Source organism: Ambystoma mexicanum, chromosome 10 (genome assembly GCF_040938575.1).
Source record: "Ambystoma mexicanum isolate Mex_15411 chromosome 10, UKY_AmexF1_1, whole genome shotgun sequence".
In the NCBI taxonomy this organism is placed as follows: Eukaryota; Metazoa; Chordata; class Amphibia; order Caudata; family Ambystomatidae; genus Ambystoma; species Ambystoma mexicanum.
In genome coordinates this window covers 1,697,091,636-1,697,118,116 of record NC_090932.1, presented here as the reverse complement: position 1 = coordinate 1,697,118,116, position 26,481 = coordinate 1,697,091,636, and the positions used below count along the sequence as shown (strand labels likewise).

At 50.1% G+C, this 26,481-nt stretch overlaps 1 protein-coding gene across 1 annotated transcript in view; it reads right to left on the bottom strand.

Moving 5' to 3' along the window:
* The window catches only part of TMEM132C (transmembrane protein 132C), a 1,669,387-nt gene that overhangs the window by 116,844 nt on the left and 1,526,062 nt on the right, over positions 1–26,481 (bottom strand). The window contains exons 6-7 of the mRNA XM_069620123.1: positions 18,882–19,087; positions 13,891–14,164 (exon numbers count right to left, since the gene is read on the bottom strand). Coding sequence (XP_069476224.1) covers positions 13,891–14,164; positions 18,882–19,087 — 480 coding nt within the window. The remainder of the gene's footprint in view (positions 1–13,890; positions 14,165–18,881; positions 19,088–26,481) is intronic.

The following is a 26,481-nucleotide window of genomic DNA, read 5'->3' as shown; positions in this document are numbered from 1 at the left end:
TAGTAGAGATGCCTACACTAGTAGAGATGCCTTACACTAGTAGAGATGCCTTACACTAGTAGATATGTCTTACACTAGTAGATATACCTTACACTAGTAGATATGTTTTTACACTAGTGTTATACCTTACACTAGTAGAGATGTTTTACACTAGTAGATATACCTTACACTAGTAGATTTGGCTTACACTAGTAGATATGCCTTACACTATTAGAGATGTCTTACACTAGTAGACATAACTTACACTAGTAGAGATGTTTTACACTAGTAGATATACCTTACACTAGTAGATATGCCTTACACTAGTAGAGATACCTTACACTAGTAGGTATGCCTTATACTAGTAGAAATGTCTTGCACTAGTAGATATACATTACACTAGTAGAGATGTTTTACAATAGTAGATATACCTTACTCTAGTAGAGATGCCTTACACTAGTAGATATACCTTACACTAGTAGAGATATCTTACACTAGTAGATATGCCTTACACTAGTAGAGATGTTTTACACTCGTAGATATACCTTACACTAGTAGAGATGCCTGACACTAGTAGATAGGCCTTACACTAGTAGAGATGCATTACACTAGTAGAGATGTCTTACACTAGTAGATATGCCTTACACTCGTAGAGATGCCTTACACTAGTAGATAGGCTTTACACTAGTAGAGATGTCTTACACTAGTAGATATGCCTTACACTAGTAGATATCACTTACACTAGTACATATGCCTTACACTAATAGAGATGCCTACACGAGTAGATATGCCTTAAACTAGTAGAGATGCCTTACACTAGTAGATAGGCCTTACACTAGTAGAGATGCCTTACACTAGTAGAGATGCCTTACACTAGTAGATAGGCCTTACACTAGTAGAGATGTCTTACACTAGTAGATATGCTTTACACTAGTAGAGATGCCTACACTAGTAGAGATGCCTTACACTAGTAGAGATGCCTTACACTAGTACATATTCCTTACACTAGTGGGTATGCCTTACACTAGTAGGTATGCCTTACACTAGTACAGATGACTTACACTAATAGAGATGCCTTACACTAGTATGTATGCCTTACACTAGTAGAGATGCCTTACACTAGTAGATACGCCTAACACTAGTATCCTAGTTATTGTTGTTAGATGATTCAGAATCTTGAAGGCCTAAGAATGACGACTGTAATCCCTTGTTTCCTTCGCGCCTTGAAGCACTTTGAAGCACTTCATTTGTATATAAGCGTTTTACAAATGAACATTTACAATTAACAATAGAGGAGAGGGGGCTTTAAGAAGGGAGTCCTTTCATTGATGGTTTTCTAGACATTCTCTATTGACCCCGTTACTCAGAAAGTCTTTAATCCATTCAACCTCCTTACATGACATCTGATCCACATCAACGAGGCTGGGAAAAAAGAGTTGGGTGGCCAAGAGTGTCAAAAGCTAGGGATAGGTCAGCAGCCTGAGCATTCCATCTTGAACTCTATCTAAAATCTCAAGCAATTGACCCTTTTGGTGTAAGAAATCCAGTTAAGTTCAGCGGCTAAGGTCTGAAACCTGAATGGAAGTCACCCAGTAATTTGTTTTCTTCCAAATGAGCTTTCAATTAATTGATCAGTTGCCATTTTTCCCCACAAAAATTGAGTAATCGAGATTGGTCTGTAGATTGAGCATTGAAGAAGATTTAGGCACAGCTTTTTAACATTGGGATAGTTGAAATACATTCAAGTGCATGAGGAATGATATTATTAGAGAAAAAATGATTGACCAACCGATGAATGAAAGGAGACAACACTTCAATACAGTATTTGACTAGATGAGAGGGGCAGGGGCCGCGGGGGAAGACAGTACAGATTGTTTAATCTGTTACGGTGAGTCAAAAAACAAAGGGCAATGAAGAGGCTGCCACTTTTTTATTGTTGAATATTGGTTCCTTCCATTTTGTAATTGCAACGAGATTGGGTGAGGAAGGATAGCTCGGGGGAAACGCGTGTCTCCTGGAAGCAAAGCAACGCAGCGCAACACAGGTTCGAATCCCAAACCCGCACTTAGAAACCACTCGTTTGTGATTAAGCGAGTTATAAAAGAACAATTCCTCCATGCCCCCCGCCCTTTCCACTGTAGCTAGGAATCTCAGAGTAATCTTCGACCCCTCCCTTTCCTTCATCCCTCATATTCATGACATTGCCAAGAAGTTCCACTTTCAACTCTTCCTTCTCAAAGGGACCGTACCCTTCCTCACCTTCCCCCAGAGACTCAATGCTACCTGTGCTCTGGTTCTCTCCAGGCTAGACTACTGCAATAGCCTCCTCTTAATCTTCCTTCGTCCACCCTGCAACCCCTCCAGCTAACCCAGAATAGTGCAGCAGGACTTCTCCTTGGCCTCAAGCCCAGGGACCGTATCTTTCCTTCCATACAAAGCCTTCACTGGCTTCCAGTCTCCGCGAGGATTACATTCCAATCCCTCTGTCTCATTTGCAAGGCTATCTGGGGCTGGGGACGCTCTATCTTCAATGCTTCCTGACCAAATACTCTCCTTCTAGACTCCTGCATTCCTCTGGTACCAGCTCCTTGTGTGTAAAGTGGTTTGCTAAACAGAGAGCTGGTGGGCTATCACTTTCCTCTGGGGACTTCCTTCTGTGCAATAGCCTGCCTCTCCCTCTATGACTTGAACAGGACCTCCTTAAATTCTGAAAAAGCCTTAAGACCTTTCTCTTTACCTCTTCCCTCTCCCCCTCTCTTCCCTGCTAATCCTACAGTAGTGTGACTGATGTGCAGGGCCCTTATGTGTCCTCGGGGCCCTGACCCCTCACATCTCTCATCCCTGTGTTCCTACTGCACTTACTTGGGCTCACCCTACCCATTGGTGGTTGCACTTACGTTCATCTCTTAGCACTTACCCTGAGCACTTCTCCATTTCTCCATGAGCATCATAGCACCTTATCCCTCACTTGGGCAATCTGAAACAGGGGGAGGGGGCTACGCATCCCTGGAATACTTCCTCTAGTCCCCGGCACCTCCCCCCCGGTGCTTTACCTGTACAACTCCAGCACCACCGTGTTCCTACCTTTGCTTAGACACCAGTACCTGTGTTGTGCCAGTGGCCCTGGCCCACTCGCTTACCCCTCGCGGCCTGTAAACCACGTCGAGGCGCTTTGGTGCGGCTAGAGGACCTGTTCCATGTGCACCCAATAGACTCTGAGCCTGGCAGGCACACTCTGAACACATGCAACAAAGGGCAGCCTTCGCACAGGGAAGGACACAAGTGTCTAGACTGTAGACGCAGTTGCCTCGTCCTTCTGAAAACAACAGCATCAGGGAGGGCTGAAGGGAGAGAGAGATAGAGGGAGGGCTGGAGAGAGAGGGAGAGAGAAGAGAGAGAGGGAGAGAGCGGGGGAGAAGAAGGAGACAGGGAGAGGGGGAGGGAAGAGAGAGAGGAGGAGGAGGAGAGAAGAGAGAGCTAGAGGGAGGGCTGGAGAGAGAGGGACGGAGAAGAGAGAGAGAGGGAGAGAGCGCGGGAGAAGAAGGAGAGAGGGAGAGAGGGGGAGAGGAAAGAGAGAGAGGAGGAGGAGGGGAGCAGAGAGAGGGAGACGGAGAGAGAGTGGGAGAGGGAAGAGAGAGAGGGAGGTGAGATTGACAGGGCGAGGGAGAGAGCGAGAGAAGGAGGGGAGAGAGGGAGAGGGAGAGAGCGGGGGAGAAGAAGGAGAGAGGGAGAGAGGGGGGGAGGGAAGAGAGAGAGGAGGAGGAGAGAAGAGAGAGATAGAGGGAGGGCTGGAGAGAGAGGGAGGGAGAAGAGAGAGAAAGGGCGAGAGTGGGGGAGAAGAAGGAGAGAGGGAGAGGGAGAGAGGGGCGAGAGGGAAAAGAGAGAGGAGGAGGAGGAGAGCAGAGAGAGGGAGAGGGAGGGAGAGTGGGAGAGGGAAGAGAGAGGAGGAGGAGGAGAGAAGAGAAGGGAGAGGGAGAGGGAGAGAGTGGGAAAGGGAAGAGAGACATGGAGATGAGAGTGACAGGGTGAGCGAGAGAGCGAGAGAAGGAGGGGAGACTGGGAGAGGGAGAGAGATAGAGGAGAGAGAGGAGGAGGAGAGAGAGAAGAAAAGAGAGAGGGAGAGAGGAGAGAGATGAGGAGAGAAGAGAGGGAGATAGGGAAGAGAGGGAGGTGAGAGAGAGAGGGCGAGGGAGAGAGTGAGAGAAGGACGTGAGAAAGATGGGAGAGGGAGAGAGGGCGAGAGGGAAGAGAGAGAGGGGAGAGAGGAGGAGGAAGAGAGAAGAGTGTGAAAAGAGGGAGTGGGAGAGAGACTGGGAGAGGGAAGAGAGAGAGGGAGCGAGGGAGAGAGTGAGACGAGAGAGGGAGAAGGGAGAGAGCGGGGAGACGGAGGAGAGTGAGAGAAGAGGGAGATGGTAATGGAGAGAGAGGGGGATAAGGAGAGAGAGAGATAGAAGAGAAGAGAGGGGGAGAGGGGAAGAGGGTAGAGAGAGAGGAGACAGAGGAGTAGGAGGAGAGAAGTGAGAAGAGAAAGGGAGAGGAGGTAGAGAGAGTGGGAAAGGAAAGAGAGTGAGGGAGGTGAGAGAGAGAGGGCGAGGGAGAGAGCGAGAGTAGGAAGAGAGAAGAGAGAAGGAGAAGGAGAGAGATTGGGAGAGGGAAGAGAGAGAGGAGAGACAGGAGGAGGAGGAGGAGAGAAGAGAGAGGGAGAAGGAGAGAGATTGGGAGGAGAGAGAGAGAGCGAAAAAGAGAGAGAGGGAGAGAGAAGGTGAGGGAGATGGTGGGGAGAGAGAGAGGGGAGAGAGGAGAGAGCGAAAGGGAGAGGGAGAGAGGGGGGAGATGGTGGAGAGAGAGGGAGCGAGGAGAGTGAGAGAGAGGGAGGAGAGAGAGAGTGAGATAGGGAAGAGAGGGAGGTGAGAGAGAGAGGGCGAGGGAGAGAGTGAGAGAAGGATGTGAGAGAGATGGGAGAGGGAGAGAGGGCGAGAGGGAAGGGAGAGAGGGGAGAGAGGAGGAGGAAGAGAGAAGAGTGTGAAAAGAGGAAGTGGGAGAGAGATTGGGAGAGGGAAGAGAGATAGGGAGCGAGGGAGAGAGTGAGACGAGAGAGGGAGAAGGGAGAGAGCGGGGAGACGGAGGAGAGTGAGAGAAGAGGGAGATGGTAATGGAGAGAGAGGGGGATAAGGAGAGAGAGAGAGATAGAAGAGAAGAGAGGGGAGAGGGGAAGAGGGTAATGAGAGAGGAGACAGAGGAGTAGGAGGAGAGAAGAGAGAAGAGAGAGGGAGAGGAGGGAGAGAGAGTGGGAAAGGAAAGAGAGTGAGGGAGGTGAGAGAGAGAGGGCAAGGGAGAGAGCGAGAGTAGGAAGAGAGAAGAGAGAAGGAGAAGGAGAGAGATTGGGAGAGGGAAGAGAGAGAGGAGAGACAGGAGGAGGAGGAGGAGAGAAGAGAGAGGGAGAAGGAGAGAGATTGGGAGGAGAGAGAGAGAGCGAAAAAGAGAGAGAGGGAGAGAGAGGGTGAGGGAGATGGTGGGGAGAGAGAGAGGGGAGAGAGGAGAGAGCGAAAGGGAGAGGGAGAGAGGGGGGAGATGGTGGAGAGAGAGGGAGCGAGGAGAGTGAGAGAGAGGGAGGAGAGAGAGAGTGAGAAGGGAGGGAAAGAGAGGAGAGAGAGATAAGGAGGAGGAGGAGAGAGAGAGAGAGAGAGAGAGAGAGAGAGGGAGGGAGGGAGGGAGAGAGAGAGAGAGAGAGAGAGAGAGAGGGGGTGGCCATCGCCCCACACAATACCCTGTCAAGGTGTTCCACAGGCAGGATCTCCAGGTGCCCTCAAAGCCAATTCCTTACCTGGGCAGTGAGTGATGGAAACCTGGCGACACTGGCAGTGGAGCAAGAAAAGCACTGCTTTCCTGATTTGTATGGCTGGGGATTTAAACATGAGTGCAATTGAGTTTTCAGGAAGCACTGCCTCCTGCGGAACGGAAATACTAAATCATTATGGGCTAGAAATAATCCTGAAAGGTGGCACGGGCCGTTCCACGGATTCTTCACGCAGACGAGGGTCCACAACGACTTCCTGGAGGCTTGTCTCCTTTTACCAGCATCACTGGGGCCAATCCTCAGGATTGAAAAATTCATGTTCCTTAAACTAAACAGCATAATTGCCAATCAGGCAAAAGCATTTGAGTGGAAGGAATCCAGCCAGGGCCGGCGTGTAATTAGATGTCGTGGGGATCGGCAGCGCTCTCCTTTGTCTCGGTGCAGTTATCACCGCCGTCGTGCCCACTCTTCTGGCTCTTGATTAATCCCAGTGTGGCACTGCTGGGCTAATCACTGGTGTTATTTTCCCTGGCCAGCCTCCCTCTTGTGAGCCAATCTAGAGGTTCATTTAGTCCGCCTAAGAGTAGCCGGGGCGCATATTGACCTACCTTGGGAGAACGGTGGGCACAACGTCACAATGGCGGCATGACGTCACAATATGGTGCCGTCTCTCACAGCTCTCACCACTACCTCATGAGAAGAGGTTACATTTAAGGAATACGAGACACCAACTGAACTATGTGTTCGTGGGGAGCAGCCCCCCATGTTTTCAGGAACCAGCTTGCTTAGTGAGGTCGTTATTTGCTATTGGAAAATTGGCATGCATGTCTCATTGGTGTACTTTGCCAATAACCCATCAGACCCTGCCATAGTTTTGTAATGATGTACTGGCATCGACATCAGATCATACAGAAGACTGACTGCTCACGAAAGCAGTAGTCCTTCTTCTGCTTCTGTGCATCTGCATGCGAGAAACCAACCAGAACACTTGCCCGCACAGAAGCGGGCACTAATAAACAATAAAACATGTTACAAATAAAATATGTAAATCAATAATGCGCTTTGCATAAAAACAACCACATAGAAAGAGATGCATGGGGATCCAATCTTACACCCAGTGCATTTAAACTGGAAGGGGGGTCCATGAAGCTTCCACAAGCACCCTGGCCTTGAATGAGCATTGACGGTCTGCCTTGGCTGGTGTTGGAAACAGTGCATAGAGTCAAACCTTCTCCAGCCCAGTGAGGTCTAGAGGCTGCATCTCCAGGCTGAGCAAGAGAAACTGACAAGAAACAATGAACTAAACGCAGGGGCGTGTGAAAGAGAGTTACCACCACACAGCCCCCGTGGCCACTACCACGCAGCTGCCATGCCGTCTGATGGAGCCACCACCACACAGCCGTCGTGCGGTCTGATGGTGCCTTGCCACCAATGAGAGAGCCACCACCACACAGCCGCAGTGTGGTCTGATGGTGCCTTGCCACCAATGAGAGAGCCACCACCACACAGCCGCAGTGTGGTCTGATGGTGCCTTGTCACCAATGAGAGAGCCACCACCACCCAGCCGACGTGCGGTCTGATGGTGCCTTGGCACAAATGAGAGAGCCACCACCACGCAGCTGCCATGGGGCTCTGATGGTGCCTTGACACCGATGAGAGAGCCACCACCACACAGCCGCCATGCGGTCTGATGGTGCCTTGGCACCGATGAGAGAGCCACCACCAGACAGCCACCGTTCAGTCTGATGGTGCCTTGGCACCGATGAGAGAGCCACCACCAGACAGCCACCATTCAGTCTGATGGTTCCTTGGCACAAATGAGAGAGCCACCACCACGCAGCCGCCATGGGGGTCTGATGGTGCCTTGTCACCAATTAGAGAGCCACCACCACACAGCCGCTGTGTGGTCTGACGGTGCCTTGGCACAAATGAGAGAGCCACCACCACACAGCTGCCATGGGGGTCTGATTATGCCTTGGCACCGATGAGAGAGCCACCACCACACAGCCAACATGGGGGTCTGATGGTGCCTTGTCACCAATGAGAGAGCCACCACCACACAGCCGCCATGCGGTCTGATGGTGCCTTGGCACCAATGAGAGAGCCACCACCACACAGCCGCAGTGCGGTCTGATGGTGCCTTGGTACCAATGAGAGAGCCACAACCACACAGCCGCCATGTGGTCTGATGGTGCCTTGGCACCAATGAGAGAGCCACCACCACACAGCCGCTGTGCGATCTGATGGTGCCTTGGCACCAATGAGAGAGCCACCACCACATAGCCGCAGTGCAGCCTGATGGTGCCTTGGCACCAATGAGAGAGCCACCACCAGATAGCACTGTGCGGTCTGATGGTGCCTTAGCACCAATAATCACACCGGTGTGAGCAGCCTACATTGCAGGCAGCCAGACCAGCAGGGGTGCCAATACTCTGCCTCCCTATCTTTTGGTAAACACCCCAACTTGTATGAAAAGCCCTAAGAAACAGTGGAATGTTCTTACCTGATTTGACATTTCCACTATCAATGGCCTCTGACACAAACATAGCACGACAATTCCATTCACTGTTGACCATTCAGAGTCTTTTTGCCAGCAATGCAGACAGAAAACACACTGGGGGCAGAATTCCTGTTTACACCCTCATACAGAGATGTAGGATCAGGGTTGACACACAGGGGACTCCTGGGAGGAAAAATCCCAGAATGGCACTAGTGGGTTTATCCAGAATGGCACTAGTGGGGTTATCCAGAATGACACTAGTGGGTTTATCCAGAATGGCACTAGTCGGTTTATCCAGAATGGCATTAGGGGGTTTATCGCTGGCCTAAATACCATATAGATCCATCTTGACTCGTTAATTTGTTTGTGATCCATAACCTGTCACGTGCAAAGATAATATCCCTGGCGTCCCTCTCTGTGGGGTGGTTGCTGGCTGCCCCTTCTCCTCCCTCACTTCTTCCACCAGATTGAGGGGCCTGCTGAGCGCTAGCTCAAAGGTAAGCCACCTCGGCTTCACCTTGCTGAAACGCGCTCCGAATTGCATCACATAACTTGTATGCAACTAGCTACAGTCTGCTCTGCTTTTCTGGGCATTATGTGTTTTTTGTGATTTATATGAAGACCAGACACACAGTGCGCTCATTTACCCTGCATTGATTTACAGCGTGTCTTCCTGCACTAAGATGGCCACATTTGTTTCTCCTCGGGCCATGACACCCAGAGAGCATGTCTGCTCTTGGCTACCATGACTTCTTCTTTGGCCTACCGGGAGCCAGCAGGCGAGAGAGCCGGCCCCCAGCATGACGGCCCTCTCAAAGGCCCCCGATTGGACCCGTCTGGAGCTGGAGGGAACCCCCACCATGTCACCGGCCCTGCAACCTTCCCTCAGCCCATGCTGCACACAGATCAAACTTACTGTATCCCTGCATTCGGGATGATAAAAAATATGCCACTACTTTGCACTGGAAAGCACACCGGATCTCCTGCCTCTGACCCTCAACCTTCTATATGGTTGCCTTCTTATTACCCCTCCTTTGTTTCACAGCCTGACTGCAAACTGTAGCCTCCTCCCACCTGACATGTGTATCTGCTGTACTTGTCACATATATCCTGCATACTGTTGTCTGCTAGTGCCAAACCCATATTTCCTCACTAAGACCGCCTTATCATTCTTACCCTCCATGTGTTGCATTAGTGCTCTCTAGCAAAATCAAATCTAGATGTGCTTTTTAAATTGTTGCATCCTCCATTTTGTGCTGTATTGGTGCTCTCTATCAAAATCAAATCTAGATGTGCTTTTTAAATTGTTACATCCTCCATTTTGTGCTGCATTAATACCTCCTGGGAAACTCAACTCTAGGATCTAGGAGGGCTTTCAATCTGTGTACTGACTGTCTTCTCTTGCACTCCTCATCCACTGTGCAGGCCTGGCTGCTAAGCCACTTGTTGAGTTCCCTTGCACTGTGCAGCTCCCTTGCCTATCCCCCTCCCCCACTACTGCCATGGCACTCTCCATCTCTCCTATCTATTTCAACTGCTGTTCTATCACTTATCCTTCCTCTCTCACAAAGTCTGGAAGAAAAAAGCTGAAAAGGGATCTCCTGGACTCTAACACAGGCCTCCCCATTGCTGACACTTACATCAATGCCACTTCCAGACAGACTTTCACGGACATACTCTTCACTGGCCTTTCTCCTGAACTCTGGACTCCTCATCTGGTCTCCACTCTTTCCCCTTTCTCCTCCTCACCCATTAATGGTGGCACTAGGTGGGATGTTCTCCAGGCATACTTCTCATCCTCTAGGTGCATCATTAATGTCTATCACAATGGCAGAGTCATGGCCCAAAGTTCTCATCCTGCTCTTCTCGTTCTTGACCGATGCCTGCCTTCTCTCATAAACATCCCCCATTCTCTTGCCACCCTTTATTCCTCTCCCCTCACTTCTCCACCACCACCGATTGGGAGTACCATGCCCCTGTACACCCCCTCAGAAAACCTTCAAAGGTGGTAACCAGCTTGACTTAGCTACTCTGAATACTCACTATGCTGTCAAACACTACTCTGACATCTGTATCCTTCTTGAAGACCTTGACTTGGATATCCTCGCTCTCAGCAAGACGTGGTTCAATGCCAGCTCTGCTGCTCTTGATATTCTCCTTCGTGAGGGCTACAAAATTCTCTCCAAGCCAAGAACCAACAGAACTGGAGGTGGAGTGGCCCTGATCTTCCCAGAGTGGGTCCCTGCGTCCATCACTCCTACTCAATCCTACTCCTCTTTTGAATTCCTTGTCTGTAGGCTGGGGGTCTCCCCCACTTTCTCTCTCAGCCTGGCTACTATCCCTCTTCCTTTCTGAATGGGATGACCTTGTCTCATCTCTTTGACTCTATTCTTCCAAACTCCTCCTCCTTGGTGACTTCCATATTCAGCTCGACTCTCCTGAATCATCTTCCTCACAGTTCCCTGTCCTCTGTGACTCCCTCTCTCTCACTGTTCCTTCTTCCAGCCGACGCACTCTGCTGGCCACAGTCTTGATGGCCTCATCTCTGGTGACATCCCTATATCTAATCCGCTCACCACCTTCCTCTCCTGGTCAGACCACTCTCTCCTTTCCTCCTATCTGGGGCCCCACAACCCTCTATCTGAGCCGCCCCCTGCACTGCCAGCCTCCGTCACCGTCCTTCGACCAATGAAGCGAGCTTTTGTGGCTGGTTTTACCTTCACCTTCATCCGCCCTCACACCCACTCTCCTGACTCCCTCTGTCCTTTCTAATCTGCATCTCACCATCTGCAACACTCTCCACATCCTTGCCCCTGCCTTGTGGATCCGTTTAAATCCTGCCACCAAGAACAATAGCTCGTAAGACTCTGATCTAGCATCTCTGAGGCATAGGGGCAGGGTTGCTGAACGGAAGTGGTAGACCTTGGGCTCATCTTCTGACTAAACTGGCCTGCCACCTGCTCTAAAGGCAAAATCGCTTCTCTATCTGCTCCAAAAAGTGGGCACATACCCAAGCACACATCACTGGAGACTCTAACAGCATGGCCAAACTTTTCAAAATCTTCAAGGAACTTGCCAATCCACTTGCAGTCTCCCCCTTACTCCCACATTCCCAGGCCCTCTGCACTACCTTGGCCTCCCACTTCACATCCAAAACTCAGGACATCCTGTCCTCACTCTCTTCCAACCCTATCTCCTCCCCAACCCCTACTCCCCTGCCTCACTTGACTCCTCTCTTTTCTCCGCCGTCACTCTCCTCCCTCCTGCCCATAAGACTGATGAGATCTTCAAAGTGGTCCACTCTAAGAAGGTCTCCTCCAAACAGGAACTCCCCCAATCCTCCAGAACCATTAAAAACAACATCACCCCTCTCACCCCAGCCCTTGCAGACTTCTGTAACCACTCCTTCGCTTCTGACTCTTTCCCTCTATCCTTCAAGCACTCCCTTCTGCGCCCTCTCTTTAAAAAAGCTGTCTGCCGATCCCTCCTGCCTGGCTAACTATCATCCTATCTCTATAACCCCTTTCCTGTGTAAACTCTTGGAAACCTTGTGCTCCTCCAACTAACCCTCCACACTGATCTTGTTGGATGCCTTCATGACCACCAATCTGGATTCTGGGCATCCAGAGGCCCGGAAATTGCTCTCCTGAACACGCTTGCAAATCTCTAATCCAACTCTGCTGCTGTTCTCATTCTTCTTGATCTTGCCTCTGACTTTCACATGGCCAACCATTCCATCCTCATAAAACGACTCTGTGATGCCCTCTGCATCATTGGCCGGGCACTAGACTGGCTGACCGCTTTCCTAAATAACCGACCTTCCCAGCTGCAATTGGGTCCTTTCTCCTACCACCCTGGGTCTTCAATATATATCTTGCCCCTCTTGCTCTTCTGATATGCTACTTCTATCCTCATTTCCAGTGTTAAACTGATGACACACAGCTTTCCTTCAAACTTCCCTCTACTTCCCCCTCTTCCCCGTATCTCATCCCAGACTGTCTGTCTGCCATTCAGCCATAGTGTTCAGTGAACGATCTCTATCTCAACGATAGTAAGACAGATATCAACCTCATTGGGATACCTGTGCTCTCTTTTCCTCCGGTTCTTTGGCCACCCTCTTTAGACCCTCTACCCTGCCTTCCTGTGAGGTAAAAAACACCACAGGGTCATCTTCGACTCTGCTCTCTCATTCACCCCCCACATCATGGACCTTACCAAAACGTCCCTCGTCCAGCTCCAGCTCCACCTCCTCAGAGGCATCCTTCCTCTTCTCACCTTCCTCCAGAAGCTCAATGTCTCCAGTGCTCTGGTCCTTGCCAGGGTGGACTACTGCAAAATCCTCTTTCTCAATCTCTCTCTTTCCTCTCTTCACCACCTCCAGCTAATCCAGAATAAGGCTGCAAGACTTATCCTTGGACTTAAGGCCAGGGACTGTATCTCTCCAGTCCTAATATCCCTCCACTGGCTCCCGGGGGCTGCAAGGATCAAATTGAAGACCCTCTGCATTATCCACAAGGCCTTCTGGGGCCTAGGACCACGCTATCTCCAACTTTCCCTCCCTAAATACTCCCCTGCTAGAGCCCTTTGCTCCTCTAACTCCAACTCTATGACTGTCAAATGTTTCTCTAAGCAGAGAGTGTGGGGCAGGTCTCTCTCCTCGGCTGGTGCTTCCCTTTGGAACAGCCTCGCTGCCCTTCTCAGACTTGAGCCGGACCTCCGTAAGTTCAGGAAACAGTTCAAAACTCTGCACTCTCTACCTCCTTCCCTCTTCCCCTTCCTTGCTAATCACCCTACTGCCGCTGTGACCGGTGGACTGATCCTCATGTACCTCACAGGCCCTTGCCCCCAATAATTACTAACACCCACCCTCCTGCATTGCCCTGTCAGCTTTTAGATAATTTCCAGACAATTTTGTTGAAATAAAATTCATCCACCTGTGACATAGGGCATGCTAATGGCCAGCTAAAAGGTGTTCCTGGGTGCGCTGTCAGTCCTGGCACTTGTCACTGGGGCTACCGCGGCAGTACTGGCACTTTGTCACTGAGGCTGCCATGTGAATAGTGGCACTTGTCATTGATGCTGCCATGTCAATAGTGGCACATGTCACTGGGCTGCCATGTCAGTACTGGCACATGTCACTGGGCTGCCATGTCAGTGCTAGCACGTGCCACTGGGCTGCCATGTGAGTACTGGCACATATCACTGGGCTGCCATGTCAGTAATGGCACATGTCACTGGGCTGCCATGTCAGTACTGGCATGCGTCACTGGGCTGCCATGTCAGTACTGCCACATGTCCCTGGGCTGCCATGTCAGTACTTGCACTTTGGCCTAAGGCTGGCATGTCAGTACTGGCACTTTGTCCTGAGGCTGCTGTACTTCACACGTTTCGTTCCATTTCATGTTATGCGCTCTAGGGGCAGTCAGGAAAGTATGATCGTTCACCTTGTGCGCTGAGTGAAATTACCGCACAGGTGGCGAGCACCATCGGCCGTTCATTGGCTCTGAAATCAACAAGAAAACGGGGAGGGGGTGCGCGCCATGAGAAGCCTGCGGGTAGACACACGTGCATGTATGTGCTGGGACGTACAGGTGGAAAAACAATGGCTGAATACCTGCATAGTCGTCATGCCGACTTCCCGTCCAATCAGGACTCGTGCATCCTGTAGCCTGGCAATGTGGGGGTCCTCCAGCTTCATGAAGTCGCCCACGAGGTCAGTGATGTCGAACTGCCACTCTGCCCCCAGCAGGTGCGTCATGTGACCGGAAGGGTCCGCGTCTTCCGCTACAAACTGCGCCAGGACGCGGACCATTGCATGCTGGTACTGCAGGGTGCACCCTCTGCCCCGCCTCTCATCCTCATCTTCGTCGTCGCTGTCTCGTGTAGGTCTGCAAACAATAAAACATGCATTGAAACAGGCTCTGCACAGCTCTGAGCATGCATTCGTTGGCAAAGCCAATACATTCTTGGCTGTTTGTGTAGGAAGTACCTTTATGGCAAGCAATCCCCCCACCCCTCCCCCTGCATTATAATCCTAGGGCCGGGCCACATTCACTGTTTGGGCCAGAGCAACATGTTTGATTGCCAGTAATTTGCACAGTGCAGCTCTGTTGCATCCTGCTTCTTGTGCAGTTGTGCAGGTTTGACATTATATTAAAAAAGTACCAGCATGCAGCGCGGGATGATAGGATTAAGTCACGGCGTCCCTCATCACATGGGCCCACTCCCCAGTAAAGGGCCTCAGCTTCCACTTCAAGCGCTACATTCCCCGAGCACGGAAAATGCATCCAAAGTCCTTGAAACACAAGAGTGAGCGCCTGAGTCGAGCAGCGGTATATTCTCACCACTTGCTGCAGTCAATATGCAGTCAATATGTTGCTGTTGCTAGGGAACCAAGAACCGGGTCCCTGCTTTGGACTTTTGTGTTCGGTCTCCCACCCCCCCCCTACCAGAGAGAAGACTAGTGCGGTAGGTATGGAGGGGGTGGTTCAAATGTATGCAATGTGTTTGTGTGTGTGTAAGAGTGTGAATGAGTGTGTGTGTGGGTGGGTGTGTGGCTGCATATATGTATGTTTTTGTGAGGCTGTATGCAACTGACTATGTGTGTGTGTGTTTGTGTGTGTGTAAGAGTGTGAATGAGTGTGTGTGTGGGTGGGTGTGTGGCTGCATATATGTATGTTTTTGTGAGGCTGTATGCAACTGACTATGTGTGTGTGTGTTTGTGTGTGTGTAAGAGTGTGAATGAGTGTGGGTGAGTGTGTGGCTGCATATGTGTATGTTTGTGTGAGGCTGTATGCAACAGACTATGTGTGTTTGTGTGTGTGTAAGAGTGTGAATGAGTGTGTGTGTGGGTGGGTGTGTGGCTGCATGCAATACATGTATGTTTTGTGAGTCTATGCACCTGCATCTGACTGAGTATGTGTGTGTTTGGTTGGTGGGGAAGAAGGATGCACCACCATCATGACATGGACATATACAGTGATAATTATGACACATATTATAGTCATGATTTCATCAAAGTGATGTACAGTATAAATCCTGCCATACATTTTGGCAGAGCATCATGAAAGTGTTTTACCATTGCACTGGTTGCAGACATAGAGGTTAAGTGAGATAAAGGGGCAGATCCGGTATATATTCCGGGCAGAGCTTTATGAGAGTGGAGTACATTGGCAAATATTGTGGGCACAGCTTCGTGAAAGTGATTTACAGTGGCAATGCTGGCACATATCGCTGACACAATATCACCAGGGCAATTTACAGTATGGATGCTGGCATATATTTTGGGCAAGCATTGTGAATGTGATGTACAGTGTCAATGCCAAGTATGTATTGTGGGCAAATGCAGTGCTGTCAAATATTGTGAACACAGGCTTATTAAACTGTAGTAAAATGCTGCTTTGTACATTTGATGACGTGGCATCTATTAGACCTTCTCATGAGTTCAGCTGGAGAACCAATTGCACATTGTATAGCTTTTAATACTATTTTTTTCTTCAAATGGTGCTATAAAATGCACCATTATAAAATGTTTGACTCATTGTTTTCAAACTGTTCTCAGAGAGGCAACCCCGGCCAAGCCTAAGCACACTTTTTATCTGGATCTACTAGACTGTGCCCTGTGTACTGATATATGGTTTAAAGCCATAAATCACTAATTAATTTCAAAGGTTTCTATTTTATTGTGCATAAATATCAAGAAACTATATAATTTACTGTTCAATTTGAATCAGTATTTTCAACAACAACAAAAAAGAACGTTTACCAATATGTGTTTCTAGTTTTGCGGCTCTTCTTCAGTGCTACCCAGCTTAAATGATGTTAGTATAGTGTCTCATATACTTCTAACTTCAGTCATCGAAGGAATCGATATTATTACTAAGTACTATAATCCAATCCACTTCTAGAGATTGCACTGCTATATATGTCCTCTATATCCCATACAGTACATTGCCCACGTAATAACGGTCCTAAGTGATATAATCGGTTAAAAAAACTATTATATCAAAGAGCGATTTAGGAAGACCGCTCTGTGCTCGCACAGAGCAAGTCTTTACAAAGGGAACTGTCACGCCCCTGCTGCACACGAGTGTGCGCACAGGGGCTGACAGGATGACCAGGAGCCAGAAGCAGCCTTGTGGGAGAACGGGTAAGTGCGTGTGTGCGTGTGTGTTTTGTTGTGGAGACGTCTTGGGTGAGATGGGAATTGCGGGGGCTCAGGGTGGGTGGTTCGGGTGGTTTCACATTGTGCATTCACTCCGGCAAGTGAAGGTGGTTGGGTGTGGGAAGCAACGTAGACTTTTCGTATTTTTTTAGGCCGCCTAAAATCGGCCCGAAAAAAACAGTCTTTTTGTTAGGCGACCTACAAAAAGCGAAATTAAAAAAAAAAATAATAAAAAGAAAAAAAATTCAAGGCAGCCTTAGAGGCAACGAAGACGAGAGGCTAGGTTCTGACCAATAAAGGTTGGAACCAGAATCTGAATCCACTGTGAACATCAGAAGGGAACCTTTAAACCTTTAAACTGTGAGAAGGCTGGAAAGAAGAAAACACAACTTTGAAACTCTAACTTCGAGACTTTCTTCTTCCTCTTCTTTGCAAAATCATTGATTTGAAAAAAGCAAATAAAAAATAAAATAAAAAAAATAACTTCCCATTACAGATACCAGTGTAGCCCTGAGGAAGAGTCAAGTGACGTGAAACAAAAGTTGCAAACCTTTTTGTTTTTTGAAAACCCTGATTCAAATCGGGTCTCGGAACACAACATAACATAAACTTAACATACTGTGAAGAATGAGGCTAATTTTGTGTCAATGTGAAACACGATGCTAAGTTTGAGTAATGCAAAGGAAGGGCTACATTTGAATCCATGTGAACGCTTTGGTTAAGTTTGAGGCTGAAACGAGTTCATTTTTCTCTGATTCTTATTATGTAAACAGCAGTCATAGCAGAACATCCATCTGCTTAATTACTGCCCTAGTGCAAATGTAGTTATGTCGCATCCAAATGATGGCTGTCACATTTAGTTTGCTGCATCCCACTGTGCCATGCATGTTGTACGCAAAACAAGAGACTCTCTACATTTTTGGGAAGTTTCGCCATTTCGGGAAAACAGAGTGAACAAATTGGACAGCTGTCGGAGGAGATGAGGATGGGCTGTGGCTGTCTCTGCTCTAGACTCGTGGTTGTGCAGCGCTGCCCCCAGGCGCTCTTTCTTTCCCTGGTGATAATATGCGCTCGTGAGCAGAAGGGTGTAACCCCTCCTCGCATGCGGACTATTCCTGCTGCCCTCTCGAGCATTTGACTCAGACATGTGAGGGTTCCAGCTCTTACTGGGTGCCAACAGCAGGGCCCCTGCACCAGCTCACACACGTGCCCAGAGTTTCCATAGCTACTCGAACACTTTGACTACTTCTGATTGCCACAGGCTGACCTCTCGGTAGAAAGGCCTGCAAGTAATTCTGTCCCCCAGCGCCACCATAAGGATCATTGGAAAACTTCCTTAGCATTGACCCAACTTCAATACATGACGGATGTGATTAAGCCTTTCGCAATCACATGTCATTGCATCATGCATCAGGCCACACTCCAGTGACGTCATGGTGAAGCAGGAGTCCCAAATGCTGCCATGGCAACATTGCAATGGCCTCTACTGAGAAAAAGAAACAGAAACGATTGGGATTTTTCGTTTTTATGCTGACAGTTTTAAGTAAGTTGATGTTTTACGAATTCCAAATGTTTCTGGTGCATGTTATTAAATGCAGAACATGCGATAATACCTTCCATTTATAGATCATTTGCGCGTGATTACCCATGAACCAAAGGCTTGTTTCAGAAACAACTAGAAAGGCTGTACCTTAGGTGGAATGACGTCACCGATATATTTGGAATAGTATAAATACCCAAGAAACCCAACTACACCCCATTTTTTGACAGCCACCCCAGCATTTCTTCATCGTGGTCAGTGCTCTGATGACAGTACATTCTTCACTAAGTGAAGCCCATCCAAAGGAGTTCTCTCATAGTTGTAGTTGTAGGTTCCCTATTTCAGTTTAGAGCTGAAATGTGTTCAGATTACAGTGGGCCCCACAGCGGGGGACCGGGGGGCGCCTCCTGTCTCGCTATTGGAGATTTCTGATCCTTTGGAGATCAGGGAGACATCTGGGGTTGCATTGATTTATATCACGTGGTGACGAATACTTAATTCAAGTGGACGAGGTAGGCCTTGCCATTAGCTTTGAGCTGTCGCCTCACAGTGGGGAGTCTTCGATGTTTTGCATTGCTTCCTTGCGAGGTGATTTAGTTAAACAATATCCTCAATTTAAAGTTATGATCATAAATTATTTTACAAATGTGCCTTGCGGTGGCGGACTGGAGAATCCCGGGTGAATGTCTGATACCGGGCAAATGACTGAGTACTTCTTGAGAAGGATACGGGACATCGTCACAGAGAGTTGGGTCATCAAGATCACAGTATGAAAAATTAGCCAATCGAGAATGGTACGCATAAATAGACCCCCACATTTTACCCAAACGGTGGTGACCATGTCGATCTAGCCACAAGCCCATCATAGACCACCTTCTCCGTACACAGCGAGGAGACCAACCTTTTGTTGGACACGATGGGGACTCTCCAGCCCTTGATCTGACTCAGTTCCGTGTCGGAGATCTCAATCTGGAGAGGCAGCCGGGGGACCCAGACGTTGATGTGCAGAGGGGCACTCAGGTACTGGTACGTGAAGTTCACCATGGCGTTCACTTTGCCTTTCATTTCTTTGCCATTCACGAAAACATAGTCGCATCTGTCGGACACCTGCAAAATACAACCAAGAAGAGTGGAGATGAAGAGTTAATTACCTCTTCCGTGGTACATGGTAAAACCTGCAAGAAGAAGTGGGTCCGCGGTATGGCATTGTAGCTTCTGGGAGCTGGACTGGAGCTGATCAGCGCTGACTCAACATGCCTTCAATATGTTTCCAAGAGGATTTTCATTTTTATTATTTCCTTGTCCTACCAACCAAAATCAAGCCTATCAACCTAGAACCCAATGAAACATTTTTTGAATGCAGCATGAAAACCCAGAACACTGCCTCCAAAACCAGAACACAGCCTTAAAAAGGTACAGCACACAGCTTCCAAACCCTTCTGACACACAAGCTTCGAATTGTTGTCTTAATGCATTACTAAAAGATCCGTCATTGTCTTTCATCTGAAAACTGTACGCTATATTTTTTTGTTTTGTTTTGTTTTTCCAAAGCTATGGTTGCTTCTTTATTTTTGTATGTGAGATGCTATGTTCATAAAAAGCAGCAGAGACTCCACTTCCAACCCTGATTTCTTTTTAACAGAAAGCATAAGTGGAGGTCTGATAAGCTCCACGCCAACATTTCAGTGTAGCGCATCCTGGTTGGTGCAACCCTATAGACAAGGCTAAGAAGCACAGACTTGGAACACTTGTGTATAGGCGCATTATAAATGCCATATCATATCATATCATAGCCATTTTCTCCTCAAACACTCATATGGACAGTAGAAGCACAGGAAAAGGTATGGCTAGAATATCATTTGTTAACATGTCACAACGCATGTCATGCTATATTCCGAAGGCACAAATAAGTAGCCCACAAGCTCTAGGAGAGGACCTCTAACACCTATCTGTAAAGGGAGTCATTGTGGGCTACTCAGTATACTGGAATTCCCTGGAGAGCAGGAGTAACACCAGGGAACCAGTAGGTCATCATGGTGGCAGGACGGGTCCATGGTAGGGAGGCTTTGGTATTACCTGGAGAGCAGGAGTAACACCAGGGAACCAGTAGGTCATCGTGGTGGCAGGAAGGGTCCAGGGTAGGGAGACTTTGCTAGTACCCATAGAGCAGGAGTAACACCAGGGAACCAGTAGGTCATCGTGGTGGCAGGAAGGGTTCAGGGTAGGGCAACTTTGGTATTACCCGGAGAACAGGAGTAACACCAGGGAACCAGTAGGTCATCATGGTGGCAGGAAGGGTCCAGGGTAGGGAGACTTTGGTATTACCCAGAGAGCAGGTGTAACACCAGGGAACCAGTAGGTCATCATGGTGGCAGGAAGGGGACATGGGTAGGGAAACTTTGGTATTATCCGGAGAGCAGGAGTAACACCAGGGAACCAGTGGGTCATCATGGTGGCAGGACGGGTCCATGGTAGGGAGGCTTTGGTATTACCTGGAGAGCAGGAGTAACACCAGGGAACCAGTAGGTCATCGTGGTGGCAGGAAGGGTCCAGGGTAGGGAGACTTTGCTAGTACCCATAGAGCAGGAGTAACACCAGGGAACCAGTAGGTCATCGTGGTGGCAGGAAGGGTTCAGGGTAGGGCAACTTTGGTATTACCCGGAGAACAGGAGTAACACCAGGGAACCAGTAGGTCATCATGGTGGCAGGAAGGGTCCAGGGTAGGGAGACTTTGGTATTACCCAGAGAGAAGGAGTAACACCAGGGAACCAGTAGGTCATCATGGTGGCAGGAAGGGTCCAGGGTAGGGAGACTTTGGTATTACCCAGAGAGCAGGTGTAATACCAGGGAACCAGTAGGTCATCATGGTGGCAGGAAGGGGACATGGGTAGGGAAACTTTGGTATTATCCGGAGAGCAGGAGTAACACCAGGGAACCAGTAGGTCATCATGGTGGCAGGACGGGTCCATGGTAGGGAGGCTTTGGTATTACCTGGAGAGCAGGAGTAACACCAGGGAACCAGTAGGTCATCGTGGTGGCAGGAAGGGTCCAGGGTAGGGAGACTTTGCTAGTACCCATAGAGCAGGAGTAACACCAGGGAACCAGTAGGTCATCGTGGTGGCAGGAAGGGTTCAGGGTAGGGCAACTTTGGTATTACCCGGAGAACAGGAGTAACACCAGGGAACCAGTAGGTCATCATGGTGGCAGGAAGGGTCCAGGGTAGGGAGACTTTGGTATTTCCCAGAGAGCAGGAGTAACACCAGGGAACCAGTAGGTCATCATGGTGGCAGGAAGGGTCCAGGGTAGGGAGACTTTGGTATTACCCAGAGAGCAGGTGTAACACCAGGGAACCAGTAGGTCATCATGGTGGCAGGAAAGGTCCAGGGTAGGGTGACTTTGGTATTACCCAGAGAGCAGGAGTAACACCAGGGAACCAGTAGGTCATCGTGGTGGCAGGAAGGGTCCAGGGTAGGGAGACTTTGGTATTACCCAGAGAGCAGGTGTAACACCAGGGAACCAGTAGGTCATCATGGTGGCAGGAAGGGTCCAGGGTAGGGTGACTTTGGTATTATCCGGAGAGCAGGAGTAACACCAGGGAACCAGTAGGTCATCGTGGTGGCAGGAAGTGTCCAGGGTAGGGAGACTTTGCTAGTACCCATAGAGCAGGAGTAACACCAGGGAACCAGTAGGTCATCGTGGTGGCAGGAAGGGTTCAGGGTAGGGCAACTTTGGTATTACCCGGAGAACAGGAGTAACACCAGGGAACCAGTACGTCATCATGGTGGCAGGAATGGTCCATGGTAGGGAGACTTTGGTATTACCTGGAGAGCAGGAGTAACACCAGGGAACCAGTAGGTCATCATGGTGGCAGGAAGGGTCCGGGGTAAGGAGACTTTTGTATTACCAGGAGAGCAGGAGTAACACCAGGGAACCAGGAGGTCATCATGGTGGCAGGAAGTGTCTGGGGTGGGGAGACTTTGGTATTACCCGGAGAGCAGGAGTAACACCAGGGAACCAGTAGGTCATCGTGGTGGCAGGAAGGTTCCAGGGTAGGGAGACTTTGGAATTACCCGGAGAGCAGGAGTAACACCAGTGAACCAGTAGGTCATCATGGTGACAGGAAGGGTCCAGGGTAGGGAGACTTTGGTATTACCCGGAGAGCAGCAGTAACACCAGGGAACCAGTAGGTCATCGTGGTGGCAGGAAGGGTCCAGGGTAGGGAGACTTTGATATTACCCGGAGAGCAGGAGTAACACCAGGGAAACAGTAGTCATCGTGGTGGCAGGAATGGTCCAGGGTATGGAGACTTTGGTATTACCAGGAGAGCAGGAGTAACACCAGGGAACCAGTAGGTCATCGTGGTGGCAGGAAGGGTCCAGGGTAGGGAGACTTTGGTATTACCCGGAGAGCAGAAGTAACACCAGGGAACCAGTAGGTCATCGTGGTGGCAGGAAGGGTCCAGTATAGGGAGACTTTGGTATTACCCGGAGAGCAGAAGTAACACCAGGGAACCAGTAGGTCATCATGGTGACAGGAAGGGTCCAGGGTAGGGAGACTTCGGTATTACCCAGAGAGCAGGAGTAAGACCAGGGAACCAGAAGGTCCTCACGGTGGCAGGAAGGGTCCAGGGTAGGGTGACTTCGGTATTACCCGGAGAGCAGGAGTAACACCAGGGAACCAGTAGGTCATCGTGGTGGCAGGAAGGGTCCAGGGTAGGGTGACTTCGGTATTACCCAGAGAGCAGGAGTAACACCAGGGAACCAGTAGGTCATCACGGTGGCAGGAAGGGTCCAGGGTAGGGAGACTTCGGTATTACCCATAGAACAGGAGTAACACCAGGGAACCAGTAGGTCATCATGGTGGCAGGAAGGGTTCAGGGTAGGGAGACTTTGGTATTACCCCGAGTGCAGGAGTAACACCAGAGAACCAGTAGGTCATCGTGGTGGCAGGAAGGGTCCAGGGTAGGGAGACTTTGGTTTTACCCAGAGAGCAGGAGTAACACCAGGGAACCAGTAGGTCATCATGGTGGCAGGAAGGGTCCAGGGTAGGGAGACTTTGGTATTCCCCCGTGAGCAGGAGAAACACCAGGAACCAGTAGGTCATCATGGTGGCAGGAAGGGTCCAGGGTAGGGTGACTTTGGTATTACCTAGAGGGTTCCATGTTATTTCCCCGAAATAAATTACTTTGTGGTCATTAACTTCATCGAAATTACTTTGAATTTTTACTTCCATTTTTTCAATGATGGGCTCCCCTCAATCCCCTCAAACGCCTGATTCCACCTTCACTAACACCCCCTTAACCCACAAATATATATATATTTTCAAAGTAATTTTGAAGTAATTTCCTAAAAGTAAATTACCAGGAAGTAATCTACATCATGGAAATAATGGGAGACCTACCCAGCGGGCAGGAGTAATCCCAGGGAAGCAGTTGGAGACCGTGCTGGCAGGAAAGGGGCGGTGTGGGGCGTCTCTGGCAATGTCTGTTTTCCTGGATACACCGTGCATCTGGCATATTTGATATTATGTACACGTGACGCTGAAGTGTTTTTATTAGCAGACGTGTCTCCTACATGAGATCACGCCCTTAGCGCTGGATAGTGCGTTGGGCACAGTTACCACATGTTAGAAGTGCAGACATTGAAATAGGAGGGCACGAGACATCAACATCAGTTCATGGCACTTTTAAGATAAATGTCCAGTTTGAGCCCTATGGAGATGAAGCACATTACCCAGAATCATGTAATGTTTGGGGCAAGAGCCCAGGATTACAAGACTTCAAAAAACAGATATGTAGTCATGATTACACATCTCCATCCTGTGACTTGGTCAAATGCAAGAAGGCAGGGCATAAAGACCAGGGGTCTCTGGATCCAGGGACCGCACCCATCTCCATGATACTGGCCCCAGAGACTGTTTGCAGGCGATCCTAGGAGCCCATCCCATCCCTTGCCTCGCGTGCCAAGTATCTTCCCCTACCCTACAACCCCTCTGTGGCTCAGGAAATATGCTATGGTGGCAGAAAAAAGAAACTTGGGATACTTGCCGGCTTGAGAAATCATGCCATTGGAGAAGATAGGCCACAGCGGGCCCCAAAGGGCCATTTTGAAGTCAGGCAGCTGAAAGCGAAGCGCCGTCTGATTCCAAGATGGTGATGGGGGTTACAGCGTCTCGGTGTGTGGATCCGAGGGCAGTCTGCTACATTATCGAGTGCACGCAGGGAAATTAACGTCCACCGATCATCAGACCAATATGGAACCCTGCTTATTCCATGCACACAGCTGCAGCATACAGTGACACAACATGTGGGCCCTCCCCGCAGCTCCCCGAAGAAGCACTGCCTTCACCAGACACTCTGGGACCAGCACAGGCCATCACGCATGTGCAATGCGCACAGTGATCAGGTTGCTGCCGGGGTGCACCTGGTACTGCACTAGGTTAAAGGTTTATGCTTCTTGATTTTCCTTACATCTTTCACCTAGCGCAGAATCAAGGGACACGCCTTGCTTGTGGTGCCCAAATGTACCCGCCACCACTATGTGTGGCCAATAGGATTGTTATGCACATGCCAGCGTTCAAGGTGGCTTCTGGTGCCAGGAGGATGGGCAGCTCCTGAGGGGGCACTGGCAGCAGGCGTATATTTCTGGTTGAGGATCATTAACATCTGGCAGAAATGAGTGCGAGCAATCGAGCATAGCGAGGGTACTCGAGGTAGCATTGCGGATTCAGGGTGGGGAGCTTCTCCCACCAGCAATCGATCATAGCCAGGGTACCTGAGGTCGCATTTCAAATTTAGGGTGGTGCTTCTCCCACCAGCAATCGAGCATAGCAAGGGTACCCGAGGTAGCATTGCGGATTCAGGGCGCTGCTTCTCCCACCAGCAATCGAGCATAGCCAGGGTACTCGAGGTAGCATTGTGGTTTCAGGGGGGCGCTTCTCCCACCAGCAATCGGGCATAGCCAGGGTACTCGAGGTAGCATTGTGGTTTCAGGGGGGCGCTTCTCCCACCAGCAATCGGGCATAGCCAGGGTACCCGAGGTAGCATTGTGGTTTCAGGGGGGCGCTTCTCCCACCAGCAATCGGGCATAGCCAGGGTACTCGAGGTAGCATTGTGGTTTCAGGGGGGCGCTTCTCCCACCAGCAATCGGGCATAGCCAGGGTACCCGAGGTAGCATTGCGGATTCAGGGCGCTGCTTCTCCCACCAGCAATCGAGCATAGCCAGGGTACTCGAGGTAGCATTGTGGTTTCAGGGGGGCGCTTCTCCCACCAGCAATCGGGCATAGCCAGGGTACCCGAGGTAGCATTGTGGTTTCAGGGGGGCGCTTCTCCCACCAGCAATCGGGCATAGCCAGGGTACTCGAGGTAGCATTGTGGTTTCAGGGGGGCGCTTCTCCCACCAGCAATCGGGCATAGCCAGGGTACCCGAGGTAGCATTGTGGTTTCAGGGGGGCGCTTCTCCCACCAGCAATCGGGCATAGCCAGGGTACTCGAGGTAGCATTGTGGTTTCAGGGGGGCGCTTCTCCCACCAGCAATCGGGCATAGCCAGGGTACTCGAAGTAGCATTGTGGTTTCAGGGGGTGCTTCTCCCACCAGCAATCGACCAGAGCCAGGGTACCCGAGGTAGCATTGCGGATTCAGGGCGCTGCTTCTCCCACCAGCAATCGAGCACAGCCAGGGTACTCGAGGTAGCATTGTGGTTTCAGGGGGGCGCTTCTCCCACCAGCAATCGGGCATAGCCAGGGTACCCGAGGTAGCATTGCGGTTTCAGGGGGGCGCTTCTCCCACCAGCAATCGGGCATAGCCAGGGTACTCGAGGTAGCATTGTGGTTTCAGGGGGGCGCTTCTCCCACCAGCAATCGTGCATAGCCAGGCTACCCGAGGTAGCATTGTGGTTTCAGGGGGGCCCTTCTCCCACCAGCAATCGGGCATAGCCAGGGTACTTGAGGTAGCATTGTGGTTTCAGGGGGGCGCTTCTCCCACCAGCAATCGGGCATAGCCAGGGTACCCGAGGTAGCATTGTGGTTTCAGGGGGGCGCTTCTCCCACCAGCAATCGGGCATAGCCAGGGTACTCGAGGTAGCATTGTGGTTTCAGGGGGTGCTTCTCCCACCAGCAATCGGGCATAGCCAGGGTACTCGAGGTAGCATTGTGGTTTCAGGGGGTGCTTCTCCCACCAGCAATCGGGCATAGCCAGGGTACTCGAGGTAGCATTGTGGTTTCAGGGGGCACTTCTCCCACCAGCAATCGGGCATAGCCAGGGTACCCGAGGTAGCATTGTGGTTTCAGGGGGGCGCTTCTCCCACCAGCAATCGGGCATAGCCAGGGTACTCGAGGTAGCATTGTGGTTTCAGGGGGACGCTTCTCCCACCAGCAATCGGGCATAGCCAGGGTACCCGAGGTAGCATTGTGGTTTCAGGGGGGCGCTTCTCCCACCAGCAATCGGGCATAGCCAGGGTACTCGAAGTAGCATTGTGGTTTCAGGGGGTGCTTCTCCCACCAG